Source organism: Pongo abelii, chromosome 10 (assembly GCF_028885655.2).
Source record: "Pongo abelii isolate AG06213 chromosome 10, NHGRI_mPonAbe1-v2.0_pri, whole genome shotgun sequence".
NCBI classification, from domain to species: domain Eukaryota; kingdom Metazoa; phylum Chordata; class Mammalia; order Primates; family Hominidae; genus Pongo; species Pongo abelii.
This window is the reverse complement of record NC_071995.2, coordinates 91933364-91949375: the sequence shown is the minus strand read 5'-3', so window position 1 is coordinate 91949375 and position 16012 is coordinate 91933364. Positions and strand designations below refer to the sequence as shown.

General features: G+C 38.6%; 1 protein-coding gene across 3 annotated transcripts in view; it reads left to right on the top strand.

Moving 5' to 3' along the window:
* Positions 1-14282, top strand: part of UBE2N (ubiquitin conjugating enzyme E2 N) — a 33656-nt gene extending 19374 nt beyond the window's left edge. Inside the window, exons 2-7 of one of the 3 annotated variants that reach the window (XM_054526576.2) lie at positions 749-860; positions 4334-4439; positions 7913-8011; positions 11344-11590; positions 11769-11909; positions 12568-14282. In XM_054526576.2, coding sequence (XP_054382551.1) covers positions 7937-8011; positions 11344-11590; positions 11769-11909; positions 12568-12608 — 504 coding nt within the window. In that variant the 5' untranslated portion in view covers positions 749-860; positions 4334-4439; positions 7913-7936 and the 3' untranslated portion in view covers positions 12609-14282. 3 annotated transcript variants of the gene reach the window in all.
* Positions 14283-16012: the final 1730 nt, after the last annotated feature.

Below are 16012 nucleotides of genomic sequence, written 5' to 3'. Positions count from 1 at the left end.
AAGCTGGATCAAAGAAAAAAACCAAGTTCACTGGTTTTTGCTAATAAATCTTATGATTTTAGTGTTCATCACATAAAACAGGCTTTTAAAAAATTTCCCTAATTTTAATTCAAGATGAATACAGAAGAACATTTCCTACCTCACCTACTAAGTTATATACCCACTCCCAGAACCTAAAATATGCAATGGGTTTGTTAATAGTGCCTTGAGGACCATGGCACACAGCAGTCCCAATGAACTGTGTTACTAAGCTAGGTCCTTTCTTTTCATTCAGCATTCTGAGACATCTCTGTCAAATCATTCCTGAGATACAGAGTTCATTAAGATAGACAGCTACATTATTTAAATCACTAAAGTCTTATTTTTATTTTTTGAGCTGGTGCTAAGAAAAGTTCAGGCAATGAAGTGTTATGTCATTCATCAAATCAGGAACCATAGAAAATGGAGACGCTTGACTGCCATGAGTCTACTAATTATAGTGCTGAATATTCAAAGGACATTTTTACCACCAAGAAATTCATGAGTGTTTTATGAAGGAATAGTTGACACAATCTTTAGCTGTGATGCCAATATTTGGAAATCTTTGAAAAAACAAAGGGAAAAAAGTTGGAGACGAGGTTTTTAATCTTTCCGGAAAACTTTAAAAATGTCTTTAGAAATAAACAAGAACATAATAGCCCTGTAATCTGGTTCTGCTCTTCATATATTAATAGTATCCTAACTCACACCTCCTGTACCTTCTTTTAAGACCTTGTCTACTCACAATGAAATAAACTGCTGGATGCCAAGAAGTTTTACTCTTCCTTCCAGTTATTTAATACCACAATGCCATGAACAAAATAAGCAATGAATAAACATTTGTAAGTAAATTTATATTTCAAAGTCACAAAACATTTTAGAGCATGTTGATTTCATGCAGTATTAAAGATAGGCAAAATGGTTTACCATCTGATAATTCCAAGTCAATAGTATATACCAATTTTTCAATCAAATAAAGCAGTTTTTTTCCTATTTTTATCTTAATAAGACTATACTTTTCTGGTTGCCAGTTCAAAAAGAAAAAAAAATTTATGACATTATGGCTTAAATTTACCTTTTTCATGAAGCACCACTTCAAGATTATGAAGGGTTGAAAATAGCCCTTTTAACTCCTGTGCTGTTTACTGTTTCTGCCAAACATTTGACATTTACTGCTTATGTAGTTCATTGTCTTTATTGTATACCATCAAGATTAGGAAACATGAGCCGGGCTCAGCAGATCACGAGGTCAGGAGATCAAGACCATCCTGGCTAACACGGCGAAACACCGTCTCTACTAAAAATACAAAAAATTAGCCGGGCGAGGTGGTGGGTGCCTGTAGTCCCAGCGACTCAGGAGGCTGAGGCAGGAGAATGGTGTGAACCCAGGAGGTGGAGCTTGCAGTGAGCCGAGATTGCATCACTGCACTCCAGCCTGGGTGACAGAGCAAGACTCTGTCCCCACCCACCCACCCCCCCCAAAAAAAAGAAAAAGATTAAGAAACACACCCTGAAACCAGACTGAATAGAGCCCAACAGCTTGGATTTGAATTTTCGCTCTGTCATTCGCTAGCTTTGGTTGATTACTCTTTGTTTCTCAGTTGTAAAATGAGTATGAGGATTAAATGAGCTAATACATATGTAGCACTTAAGTCAGTATTTGGCATAGTTTGTTTTTAACTGTTACCCGAGATTTTCTTTTATTGATTCTTTGTATATCTGGGAGCAGTGCTTGATAATTGCATGTGGTCCCTGCTTTTATGGGGCTTACAGACTGGTGGGGAGGAAAATATACACAGACTATAATACAACCTGATGTGTTTAGTGGGCAGAAGAATTGGGGAGGCAAGACAGACAAGAAATAAAGGAATTCAGCTTAACAGTTTTTCTTCTTGGTGGGACGATTTGTTAGTAGGATTATTCTGATTTTTGTCCATTGTCATTGTCAGTGATTGGAATAATCTTAAATGCTGTTCCTGAGATGGAATTTACCAATGAACACAGCAGATACAGTATTCCTCATCAGCTCTGGGTGGTACCTAAGCATTGCAGACGTTCATTCACTGAGCAAGCATTTATTTAGAATTTACCACCATTTACTAGCTGGGGTTCCTCTCTTCAAATAGTTTAGGGTGTGAGAAGTAAACCAGCAATTATTGTGCGTAGTTACAGTAAGTGGAGAGGTAGTAATGAACAGGAAACTGGAAGTACAAGGGAGAAACTTTTAGATTAATTCAGACCTGAGATACATTCTGATGTATCTCAGATTATATATACTTTGCCTTTCAGAAGTCCCTCCAGCTCCCAAGTCTCCATTCCTTTTCACTGAGCTTCACAGAAATATTGATCTGGTCTAGGTTTGAGGGAAAAAATTAGGATGTAGCGATTTCTAGCCCAAGTCATCTGGCCCCATCTGTTCGTTATTACTTCAAGTGGAATAGAGAGTACTTACCTATTTGTTACCTATCAACCCATAAATAAAGCTTTTCCCAAAAAAAAAGGAATATTCTGGTCTAAAGTACTCTGAGATTTAGTCTTTGGTACCCAGAATCTTAGAAATAGCTTCTTCCATTTTTCCTTCTCTGAATCTGCCACCTAAGAAATTGTGAGATTTAAGTATGTGGGAGTAGAAGGGAAAAGAAAGAACAAGGGAGGGGTGTGTCTTGAGAATCATTATTCTCCATTTGACTTTAGGATAGGCATTTTCAGGAAATTCTCATGGACCCAGTTAGCTTATCTGGGGGAGTCTAAGTGGTTAGGAGCAAGATAGGCACAAGAGGTGAAAGCAGAAAGGGAATACAAAATTGTCTTAGCTTTGCTTGGTTTGCTTTTATTAGTTTTCTTAAACTATTTTCATTTTATTTACTGTTGGAATCTATAGGTCTTTTTCAAGGATGTGTTTAGGTGGGTGCTAACTTTGGTTTGGTTTTACCAAAGCAAGGAGTGATCATATAATGTAAGTTTAAAAAGCTTAGCAAACTTGGGTACAATAACTTTTAAGAGCATCAGTTTTTTCATTTGCGAAGGAAAGGTGGTGAAATAAGTAGATGACGTCTTATGTCCACTAGGGGGTAGTGTGTACTGTAAAAATTAAAATAGTTCCTCAGTGAACTCTTTACTTCATCATGCAGTTAGCTTGTTTGAATTAATTTTTGTTCATTTAATGTGTTTTGAAATTGCCATAAATTGTTTTTTTCAAACACAATCTTGTGACTGTAGCAAACAGCAACTCTTGTTACATGCATTCCTGTTATTAGTGATGTCAAATGTTCTGACATTACTTTTTTTTTTTTTGAGATGGAGTTTTACTCTTGTTGCCCAGGCTGAAGTGCAGTGGCACGATCTCGGCTCACCGCAACCTCCACCTCCCAGGTTCAAGTGATTCTCTTGCCTCAGCCTCCTGAGTAGCTGGGATTACAGGCATGCAGCACGACGCCCGGCTAATTTTATATTTTTAGTAGAGACAGGGTTTCTCCATGTTGGTCTCGAACTCCTGACCTCAGGTGATCTGCCTGCCTCGGCCTCCCAAAATGCTGGGATTATAGGCATGAGCCACCACGCCCAGCCTGACATTACTTTTTGTATAGAATTTTTTGAGGGGAAAATAGTGATGCTTTAAAGTTTCTGTACAAAATTTTACCTATTATATGAAATAAATTATTCATAATGACCAGGCAGTAACATTATAACATGATTGTGTTTCACTCTCCAGACTAATTTGGGAGCCACTAATCATTCCATGTGGCTGTTGAGTAGTTGAAATATGACTAGTTTAAATCAACATGTGCTACAAGTGTAATTTGCACAGTGGGCATTGAAGGCTATGATAAAAGATAAAATACATCATTCATTTCATACTGATTTCATGTTGAAATAATATTTTGAATACATTTTTAGATAAAATATATTAAAATTAATTTTACTTGTTGCTTTTTACTTTTTTATGTGGCTACTAGAAAATTTTAAAATACTTATGTGGCTTGTATTATATTTCTGTTGGACAGCAGTGCTGTGGAGAAAAGTACTCATCAGCCATTTTTATCTTAGTGTATCTCTAGGTGGCCTTATGATGTGTAAGGAAGTAGTGTAGTGGGGAGCTTGAGCAAAACTTTGGTTCTATTTCTAATCCCAGCTAGAAAATAGGCAGTCAGTTTTACTATAATGAGACATTACATGTTCCTAAGAATGTTATGTTATACAAAAATCATGTAGTAAAATTCACAGGGCTTACAGATAAAATGAAGCAAGGGGTACGCACTTGGAAATGTCCATTGATGATAATTAACTTTTTGTTTTGTTTTGTTTTGTTTTTAAGAGACAAGCGCTCACTGTCGCCCAGGCTGGGGTGCAGTGGTGTGATCACAGCTAACTGTAAGCTTGAACTCCTGGGCTCAGGCAGTACTCCCACCTCAACCTCCCAAGTACGCTAGGACTATAGTCATATGCCAGCATGCCCAACTAATTTTTTTAGTTTTTTGGTTTGGAGAGATGGGGTCTTGCTATGTTGCCCAGGCTGGTGGTATCATTTTTTAAATGCTCACTTATGGAGCCAAGTGTGGTGGCTCACGTTTGTCATCCCATTGCTTTGGGAGGCCAGGGCAGGAAGATTGCTTGAGGCAGGAGACTAGCCTGGGCAACATAGAGAAACCCATCTCTACAAAAAAAGTGATAAATAAAAATGCCCACTTACATATATAGAGGGTGAACTTGCAGATTCTCATAAGTAATTTACAGTTGTGTACATAATGAAGAATTGACTTGCTTTGTTAGTGATCCCAAAAAAGGAGCCCGTTTGTTTTATCTTACAAATTTTTCATAATTTGTTTTTTCTTTATTTAAATTTTTTTTCTATAACACACAACTTTGCCCAGAACCCTGTTTGTTAATATTTTAGAATCGCTTAAAGATGTAGTGACAGGTTGGAGTTTACAGAGTAGGTATCATTGAAGCATCACTCAGTTTTTTAACACTTATTTTTCAGTAATGAAATTGGCAGTTATTGAGTTATCAGACAGCTCTTGTTTGAGATGAGCTAAAAGATCTACAGTTGATATTACTGGTCATACGTTGCAATTTTGTGTTTCAGAGAATATTCTAAAATACCTAATCACTGTAGACAGGATGCACTGGGATATAGATAGTTACTAACTGGACCAACTTTTCTCACACACAAATTAGCACTCTTTCTAAGAATACTGTTTATTACCCCAAAATTTTACTGTACGTAATTTAATCATTGCCTTGCAGAAGAACATCTAAGACCTGGCATTGCTTCGTACTGAGCACAAATTATTTTTCAACTTAAAAATAAGAGTCCTGGTTAATAGAGATTGGTTGACAGAATGTCAGTTGTTATAATTTACTAACTACAGTATAGTTTACTGTAGTGTGAGTCTAGGGTTTGCTTTTCAAGTCCCAGTAGATCTATTGATAATTAGATCAATTTGATGTGATATTTGATTCCTTTTAAAAATATTTGTAGCATTAACTATTGTATGCATTCTTTAAGATGAGATACCTTCCTTTAGACTTAATTTTGTTGACATTTAAATCCATACCCTATTCCTTTACCAACTTCCTTGTCTATTTTAGTAACTAATTTCCTGAACATAGTCTACAGTGCTTTCTATTATGCATGGCCCTAAACTCACTTCTATTTGGGATTCTATCCTTTGACTGCTTTTAAACATAATAGAATCACAAAGTGCATTTAAGGGTTATTCTGTTTTTCTGTAAACAACTATGGCCTTCCTATGTGATTCATTTGTCAACTTTCTTTTTTTTTTTGATAGTGATGGGGTCTCACTATGCTTGCCCGGCTTGGTCTGGAACTCCTAGCCTCAAGTGATTTCCCTGCCTGCCTCAGCCTCCCAAAGTGCGGGGATTACAGACGTGAACCATGGCGTCCCACCTGCAATGTAAATTACTTGTGCCAAAAGATAGATAAGGCTGGGCGTGGTGCCTCATGCTTACAATCCCAGCACTTTGGGAGGCTGAGGCGGGCAGATCACTTTAAGTCAGGAGTTCGAGACTTGCCTGGCTAACATGGTGAAACCCCGTCTCTGCTAAAAATACGCCAGGTGCTCGCTTGGACCCAGGAGGCAGAGGTTGCAGTGATCCGAGATCGTGCCACTGCACTGCAGCCTGGGCAACAGAGCGAGACTTGTCTCAAAAAAAAAAGATAGATAAGTGAAACAGTAGGAATTTTAGCCCTTTACTTCTTCACTTAAAGAAATCATACTGTACTCTGTCTTTCCACCAAAGAATAGTGTAAAACCAGAAGGTATTTTAGTTAGTCATGTGTTGAATAGTGGCCGGAAAGATTTTATTTCCTAGCCAGTTTTTGCCTTTTTAGGAAAAAAGTTGACGTCAGTCTCTGTGGTTGAGACTTTTTCAGATGCTGCCATTTCAGACTTGTTTCATTTAGTTTGGATTTTATTCCTTTTTTCCCCTCCCACAGTTTATGCTGTGGGTTTGTTAGGGAAACCAACACAGTTTAGTGAAATAATTATGCATGTTTTTGTGTCAGTCCATTAGAACTTGAGAGCAGCATATATTATAAGGACTATTTCAAAATGTTTTCTACACACGAAAGCTTATTTTAGAATGTGTTCCGATTAAATCTAGGCTTGATCAGGTCACATGATGTGCTTAATATATACATTCTTTACAAAGAATATCTGATTTTGAGGGTGAACTGAAGATGAGAAAGTAAATGCCATATCTATCTCTGCCACTGTGTACTGAGTGATTTTGAAGCTATTTTGGGATATGCTTTTGGAGGCGTTTCTGTAGCTTTTTATAGTAGATACAGAGCTGCTACTACTTTGTGTAACTGGTGAGTGGTGGATTGGGACTCTTGGGCCCTGGCTTTCTTTTTTTTTCCAGTCACCCAGTTTATGGCTTTCTCAAAACATGAAGACCTGGGGTAAAATTAAAGGATGGAGGTGAGGAGAGCCGAGAATTCAAGGAATTTTGCCATCCAGTTATTTTCTCATTCTTCTACTCCTGCTATTCATCCCTAATATCTTAACTTTTTTCCTAAAAAATGAAGACGAGCCTCTTTTGTTCTGGTCACATGTTAAAGGACTTCCCAAGGTCAGAGGCTTCATTATTGCCTCTTGAGCTTTTTAATGCTCTAAAAATGTTTTAGTTTGAACCTAAAGAACATGTCAGTTTCTCACTTGCTCTTACATTGCCATGATCAAAACAAAAAACTAGTCTTAAAATACCAGAGACATTACCTAAAATGGCCATGGGTTTAATTAACACATTTTGGGGAAGCATTTGATTTGTATTTACATCTTATGACTATTTCAGTATATTACTGTGCTGAGAGAGAAGTTATTTGTTGTTGTTGTTTTTAAAAATGCCTTATAGCTTGTGGAATGAAACAGTTTATGATGTGTTTTTTTTTTAGGTGAAGGCAGTGTAAATAAAATGTTCTCATTTATTGTTTTTCATACCTAAAAGCTTATTTAAATATGAACTTTTTCTGGTTAAAAATAAATATAAGTAGAAGTTGGACTATTTTTCCCCATACCTGAGTGGCTCCTTTTGTTTTCCTTCCATAATGTGCACATCCTGCCTTGAAAATAACCCTGCCTTCATGATGTTAACGATGAAATTCTGATCGTTTATTTTCCTCTCTTCATAACATCAAATAGATTCAGAATTCAGTAAATATTAATTGAATATCTATTGTGCCAGGCAGTGTTCCAAATGCTGAGGATATAGCAGTCCATAAAATAGACTCAAATCCATCCTCTCATGGAGCTTAAATTCTGAACAAAATAAGTAGAAATGAGATTTGTTAGTAGTGCTGTGGAGATAAAGCCGGGGAGTGGGGATAGGGAGTGTGCAGGGTAGGGTTGAATGGGGTTTGCAATTTCAGTTATGATGGCTTCACTGAGAAAACATGAAGATCTTAGGAGCTGAGGGAGCAAGCCATATGGATATCTTGGGGAAGAAGAGGAAGTGCAAAGCCCTTGAGGTGAGAGGATGCCTGGCACGTTGAAGAACTACAAGGAAGCTAATTTTTGTCTGGAACAGAGAAGGTTAGGGGATGGAGAGGGAATAGCTGAAGATAAGTCAGAGAGGTAGGTGGAGTGAGGGCATCATATAGAGCCTCTTTTGGGGGCCCATTACAAGGACTATGACTTTTTTTTTTTTTTTTTTTGAGACGGAGTTTCACACTTGTTGTCTAGGCTGGAGTGCAATGGCGTGATCTGGGCTCACCGCAACCTCCACCTCCCGGGTTCAAGCGACTCTCCTGCCTCAGCCTCCCAAGTAGCTGGGATTACAGGCATGTGCCACCATGCCTGGCTAATTTTATATTTTTAGTAGAGGTGGGATTTCTCCATGTTGATCAGGCTGGTCTCGAACTCCTGACCTGAGCCGATCCACCTGCCTCGGCCTCCCAAAGTGCTGGGATTACAGGTGTGAGCTACCATGCCCATACTTTTTTTGAGATGGAGTCTCGCCCTGTCACCCAGGCTGGAGTGCAATGGCACGATCTCAGCTCACTGCAACCTCCGCCTCCCGGCTTCAAATGATTCTCCTGCCTCAGCCTCCCGAGTAGCTGGGATTACAGGCACGTGCCACCATGCCCGGCTGATTTTGTATTTTTAGTGGAGATGGGATTTCTCCGTGTTGATGAGGCTGGTCTTGAACTCCTGACCTGAGGCGATCCATCCGCCTTGGCCTCCCAAAGTGCTGGGATTACAGGCGTGAGCCACCGCACCTGGCTCAGGACTATGACTTTTAAAGGGTCTGTGGATAATAGACCTGCGAGGGAGGTAGTGAGGTCAGAAGCAGGAAGAACAGGTTAGGAGGCTGTTGTAGTATGCCAGGTCAGAGCTGATGGTTGCTTGGATCAAAGGTGTAGCAGTAGAAGGGTGAGAAACAGTCCAATCATGAGTGGAATTTGAAGTATTAAAAAAACCCAATTTGCCAATCAGGCTAGATGTGTGTGGCATATGAAGGAAAAGGTGGATCATTTGGAAAGATGGGTTTGCCAGTAACTGACGTGGGGAAGACTTTATGGGAGGAGCAAAGGTTGGGGATAGAGAGGTCATGTTAAATTTGGGATGCTTATTAGACATTCAAGAGCATATATCAAGCAGGTAGTAATAGAGGCAAGAGGCACGATGAGGAGAGAGGTCTGGGCTAGATATGAATTAGGGGAGGCTTCAACTTACAGAGTGTATTTAGTATTTAAATTGATTGCATTACATGAGATCACTGTGGAAATGTATAAACGGAGAGGAAGCCCTAGAATAGAGCCCCAGTGCACTTCAGTGTTGCGATGTTGGGAGATAGGAAGAAACCAACAAGGAAACTAAAGGAAGCTGCTGCCAGACAAGGAGGAAGAGAGCCATGAGAATGTTTATAGGAAGTTAGATAAAGCTTTGCAAAGAGGAAGGAGACCAGCTGGATAAGATGTTGCATTTAGGTAGGATAAAGATTAAGCACTGGACATTTGATTTAACCTTGTGGAAATCATTGGTGACCTTAACAAACAAGTTAGCGATAACTTCAGCTTGATTGGAGGGTATGTTCAAGACAGAAGAGGAGGAGAGAAATTGGAGACAAGCAAAGTAGAGGTTCCTCTTCAAAGACTTTCCTCCCCATCTAATTAGGAATAAATAGTAACTTCTCTTAGAAGCAAAATTTATTTGAAGACCTGTGCAAACATTCTTAAATATCTGCTAGCCATAATAAAGAAGTCATATGTTCTTAGCTCCCACAATTTAGCCTAAATATTTGCCCTGGCGTGCTTATACTGGTCCAAGCAAGCATTAGGTCATAGCCTGTTCCTCTTCCTTATTTAAAAGTGTTTTTACCTTTCTCAGCATTCCACAAGTTACTTCCTCTTTCCTTTGTTCCCCTCTACCTTTACCTCTTTTAAAAACTTCTAAGTTGCTAGCCAATCAGGACAAATACAGAATGTGAGGTCCCGTTCCAGCCAGTGGAAACCGGACACAGCAATAGGGTGGACGCGTCAGGTTATAAATGACCCTGTCTCCTTTGTTCAGTGTACTCTTGTGGCAAAACTCCTGGCGAGTGTACCCTTTCTGCAGGAAGTAAAAATGGCCTTACTAAATAAATTAAATTTATGTTCAAGTGCTATTTTTTTATGGCACCAAGGAACAAACATTTCAAACAGATCAGTAAGATCTAGTGCTCAAGACCGATTGGCCCTAGCCAAGAGTATGTTACATTTCATCTATATAGGAGAAAAGCCAGAGCGTATGGGCGCAGATGCAGGGAAATGTCCAAATGCTACAGTGGGAACTGATGGAAGTATCTAACTTGTCATGAAATAGGAAGCAGGACATCAGCCACAAGTGAGGATGGGGATGGAGATGCAGGAGGTTTGAAGAGAGAAGAGAAAGAATAATAATAGTTATTTAGGGGAGAGGGAGAATGATGAAAAAGAGAACTAATGATACGATTGTTGGGAGTATTAAGGGTTCCTCTGAAGTTAATTGTCAATTTTAGAGTAATCAGCATTGTTAAATATATTTCTTTAGTCCTGTTCAGGTACCTGGGCCTCTTCTTATCTCCTTTCTTTAGTCCATTACGTTTTTCAGAGGGGAGGTTTTCAGTGGGTTTAAAAACTAATTTTTGGCCGAGTGTGTTGGCCCATACCTGTAATCCCAGCACTTTGGGAAGCCAAGGCGAGCAGATCACATGAGGCCAGGAATTCAAGACCAGCCTGGCCAACAGGGTGATACCGTCTCTACTAAAAATACAAAAATTAGCTAGGTGTGGTGGCGCACACCTGTAATCCCAGCTACTCAGGAGGCCGAGTTGGGAGGATCACCTGGGCCCAGGGAGGTCGAGGCTGCAGTGAGCCAAGATCTTGCCACTGCACTCCAGCCTGAGTGACAGAGTGAGACCCTGTCTCAAAAACAAACAAACCAAAAAAAAACCACCAAAGCAGCTAATTTTACTTTTTAAATAGCCTTGTTTTGGTTGAGTTTAGAGCAAGTTGCCTTACTTATGTAATCCTAGTGTTACTTTATTTTACTTGAGTAAAAAATCAGTTTTATTAACCTAATTTTATTAACATATTTGTAGACATTTGTAGCCAAAATGTATGATAACATCATTGGTATTCGCTTGCAGTTTCATTCAGCTGGTTGTAATTATTTAAATGGTATTTTCTTGAATTTTGCATTTTATAAGCTAAATAAATCCTGTTGGGAGATTGGAGATGTTCTATTATGCGTAGTTCTAAGAGATGAACTTTCTAATTTTACTTTTGGTGTCTAGCAAAATGACATTTGTTTCACAAATGTGTTTGTTTTTCTGTCATAGGAAACCCAGCGTTTGCTGGCAGAACCAGTTCCTGGCATCAAAGCAGAACCAGATGAGAGCAACGCCCGTTATTTTCATGTGGTCATTGCTGGCCCTCAGGATTCCCCCTTTGAGGGAGGGACTTTTAAACTTGAACTATTCCTTCCAGAAGAATACCCAATGGCAGCCCCTAAAGTACGTTTCATGACCAAAATTTATCATCCTAATGTAGACAAGTTGGGAAGAATATGTTTAGATATTTTGAAAGGTAAGTGTTATCTTTATCAGCATATGCTATTATTAAGCTTTCTCCTTTTTCTCTTAAGCATTCCATGTTTAGAATGTAAACATTATACAAAGATCAGAGAGGTCTGTGGGAGGGAAGTGAAGCAGTTCTGGGCCTGTTTTTTTCATGCTTTATCATACTGGGCCTGTTGCCTTCATAGATAAGTGGTCCCCAGCACTGCAGATCCGCACAGTTCTGCTATCGATCCAGGCCTTGTTAAGTGCTCCCAATCCAGATGATCCATTAGCAAATGATGTAGCGGAGCAGTGGAAGACCAACGAAGCCCAAGCCATAGAAACAGGTATCTAATATTCATTCTCCTTCACATCACTTCCACTTTTACAAATTTGTATTACCACTTAAACTTTTCTAAAGCTCTTGGCAAGGAAAAGAAATAGAAAAAAGTATAATAAGTGAGATCCTGCTTATAGTATGTAAATACCTCTTAACAAAATGGCCTGCTATGGGACCCCCCCCCCCAAATTTAAAGATAACCTGTAATTGGAAGGTCTTGGAGTCTCTTGTAACTACACCTGGTTTAACAAATACTGAGTGCGTACCATTTATCTAGTTATATATAAAGAATACTGGAAAACTTGAACTGTTTTTGTAACCCATTTGATTAAAGTATTCAGCTGTTTATGGCTACAGAATTTGGAGTCAAGAAGCTTTGCTACAAATTTTAAGAAAATTAGTGGGGAGAATTGTGTATCTAGAAATGGACAACTTGATTCATCCTCTTGAATTTTCTAGAACTTCTTAATTTTATTGTAGTGTTTTGGTAATTGGACATTTACAAAATCTTTCAGCCCTGATCCAATTTATAGAAAAAGGCATGAATTTAAGAGATTACAGCATGACATTTCCATAATTAATAGTGGTTGTTTGCCATTTATAGTTTGGAAAGTAACATATTGAACTAAGGAAAATAATAATCGTATGTTTGTTTCTGTCTACAGCTAGAGCATGGACTAGGCTATATGCCATGAATAATATTTAAATTGATCCGATCATCAAGTGTGCATCACTTCTCCTGTTCTGCCAAGACTTCCTCCTCTTTGTTTGCATTTAATGGACACAGTCTTAGAAACATTACAGAATAAAAAAGCCCAGACATCTTCAGTCCTTTGGTGATTAAATGCACATTAGCAAATCTATGTCTTGTCCTGATTCACTGTCATAAAGCATGAGCAGAGGCTAGAAGTATCATCTGGATTGTTGTGAAACGTTTGAAAGCAGTGGCCCCTCCCTGCTTTTATTCATTTCCCCCATCCTGGTTTAAGTATAAAGCACTGTGAATGAAGGTAGTTGTCAGGTTAGCTGCAGGGGTGTGGGTGTTTTTATTTTATTTTATTTTATTTTTGAGGGGGGAGGTAGTTTAATTTTATGGGCTCCTTTCCCCCTTTTTTGGTGATCTAATTGCATTGGTTAAAAGCAGCTAACCAGGTCTTTAGAATATGCTCTAGCCAAGTCTAACTTCATTTAGACGCTGTAGATGGACAAGCTTGATTGTTTGAACCAAAATGGGAACATTAAACAAACATCACAGCCCTCACTAATAACATTGCTGTCAAGTGTAGATTCCCCCCTTCAAAAAAAGCTTGTGACCATTTTGTATGGCTTGTCTGGAAACTTCTGTAAATCTTATGTTTTAGTAAAATATTTTTTGTTATTCTACTTTGCCTTTGTACAGTTTATTTTACTGTGTTTATTTCATTTTCCCAATTTGACAATCGTATTTTAAAATTAAAACTGATGGAACATTCTTTCTTGGTCTTCACCATCTGACAGATTGAATGGCAAGAGGTGGATTTTGCCAGTTTCTTTTCACTGATGCAGATTTGTGTTAAGATAGTGCTGAATGGAGTATTTATAAACTGGCCCTGAGCATGCATAAAGCATCAGTATCTGACCTTTTTTTTAACCTTCTAGGAATTTGAAATAAATGTGTTCGTGCTGTCTGATTAGACGATCATTGGTGTCTTGCCACAATGTTTAAAAATTACTGTACAGGAAAGTCACAGCAAAGATAGCAGTTGTGACTGACATGTAGGACTTTCACAGTTGTGCCACATTTTTGCCTAAAATTTGGGTTATGACATTTTTCTTGGTTCTTGTCTGAAAATTTCATCTGTAACCTTTCCTGTGTGTTAAGAAACACTGATCTGATAATCATTTGGGATTTGCTGAGGCATTTGTGAGTCTTCCTTATAAACCTGATGAGCAGATCTCAAGTATCCAGCTTGCGTGTCATCAGAAAGGTTTATCCCTTTGAGAGTATCAAATCCTCAATTAATGATTCTTGCTTTCATCCCTCCAGTATTTGCTGTGGGAGCTCGTTTTATTCTTTAATTTGGAATTCAGTAATTTTTCTTCTTTATTGACAGAATTCCTCCCCTCACAAAACTGTTCTTTCGCACCTCTCTCCATATCTAATTCCTGATTCTTGTTATTTTTAAGTCATAAATGTAGCCAGTCATAAATACATAAATGTTAACCTTCGGGTTGCAACCTTGTCTCTTGCAGTTTAAGGTAATGGATATTGTAGCCCATTTGAATTTTCTTCACTCTTATTCTGGTAATTCTGGAGTTTCTTCAGATTGTGGTGTATTTTATTGTGCTCCTATGTAAGATGAAGAATTAACTATTAAAATTACATTTTCAACATACAAAAGCTTTTGATGACTGGTAACTGGTATCCTTCCAAATAAATGCATTGCATGGTAACAAATGTTAGCTTAATTCAGAATAAAATAGTTAACAACCCTAACATTGTAAAATTTGAAAACTAATAGCAGCTGTCATTTTAACAATTCTTGGGCTGTTTAAAGGGTACATTTGACTATAGCTAAGGAAATTGAATCTCACTTTAAAAGTGAACCACACAAAACTTCAAGAAACGAAATAGAGATCAACATTTACTGCCCATAATATTGCTCATGGTTATAGCTAGTATCACATAGTGATTTACAAACCAGATTTAAATCTGTTGCACTACAAAAATATGTCTAAATGATGTCTGCTAAATTTGTGAGTTACAGAAGTACAGAAATAAGTCATTTTCATTTCAAATGCAGTGAATTTCTGATTTCATGGTATCATATTTTTTTCCTTTGCAATTTTGGTAAGAATCCCCCATTACTTTGATAAGACTTGCTTTCTCAACCAGTGGGATGAAATGAGTGCCAGTGTGTTGACTGAGCCTTCTTAGGACGTAAGGGGCTCTGGGAGAGGCCAAGGCAGCAGTTGAAAACTGCACCTTCACCTGGCCTTTGGGCCTGTTTTCCCTGGCCCACACAGTGTAGCTGGTTAAAACATTCTGAATTTGATGCCAACATTTTTAAAAATTGGGAGATTTGCATGAAAATCTAGAATTCTGGTAACTTTTGAATGATCTGAAGATCTGGCTACAGTAGACCTGACCCACCTTTGTGCATGGGACTTACTGAGAGGATCTGAGTAGCAAACACCCTAAGAGCATGTCATTGTCTTCTCACCAGTTACTCTCCAGTTGGCTAGAGTCCCCTCCGAGCACACCTGCTAGTCCTTCCCCCTTGTAAGCCTTTGACTTTGTAATCCCTGGGCTAAAGGAAACAAATTATTCAACAAAAGTGTTTCATGTTTGCCCACTAGTTGTTGGGGATGATTAGGTCATGAGTGAACGGCATGGAGCTTTCCTTTGGGGACCATATACTCTAATGGGGAAGGGGGACAGACAAATAGTTGTAACTCTGTCATGGAAAAGAGAAGTAACTTGGACAGACTTTTGGATTCAGGCCAAATGAACATCTCCAGGCAGAGGGAACAGCAGCATCTGCAAAGTCCTGGGAGAGAAGAAAAGAATCTGAACATTAAGTGGCTTCCTGAAAATCGACTGCCCAGGCCGGGCACAGTGGCTCACGCCTGTAATCCCAGCACTTTAGGAGGCCAAGGCAGGAGGATCACTTGAGCCCAGGAGTTTGTGACCAGCCTGGCTAACATAGTGGGACCCAGTCTCTATTTAAAAGAAAATTGCCCATTAAGAGGCTTTTCTAAAATCTTGAGGTGTTGATAGGAGCTTTATGTTTTTTGACTTTTTTGATTTGTTGTAGTCTACTTCGCTGCGATTTGCTTCTGCTCTAGTTATCCTTCGTCCTCTCAAAGGCTGTCTAGCAAGATCTTAGGTCTAAAGTAAAGTCATCTCGGTATTTGTCGGGAACTGGTTCTAGGACTTCCTTTGGATATCCAAATTTGCAGATGCTCAAGTCTCTGGAATAAAATGAGGTTGTATTTGCATACAATATACAAATCCTCCCGCATATGTTAATATTTAGATTACTTATAATACCTATTATAATGTAAGTGCTATGTAAATAGTTACACTATTGTTTAAGGAATAATGACAAAAATATACATGTTGACTAC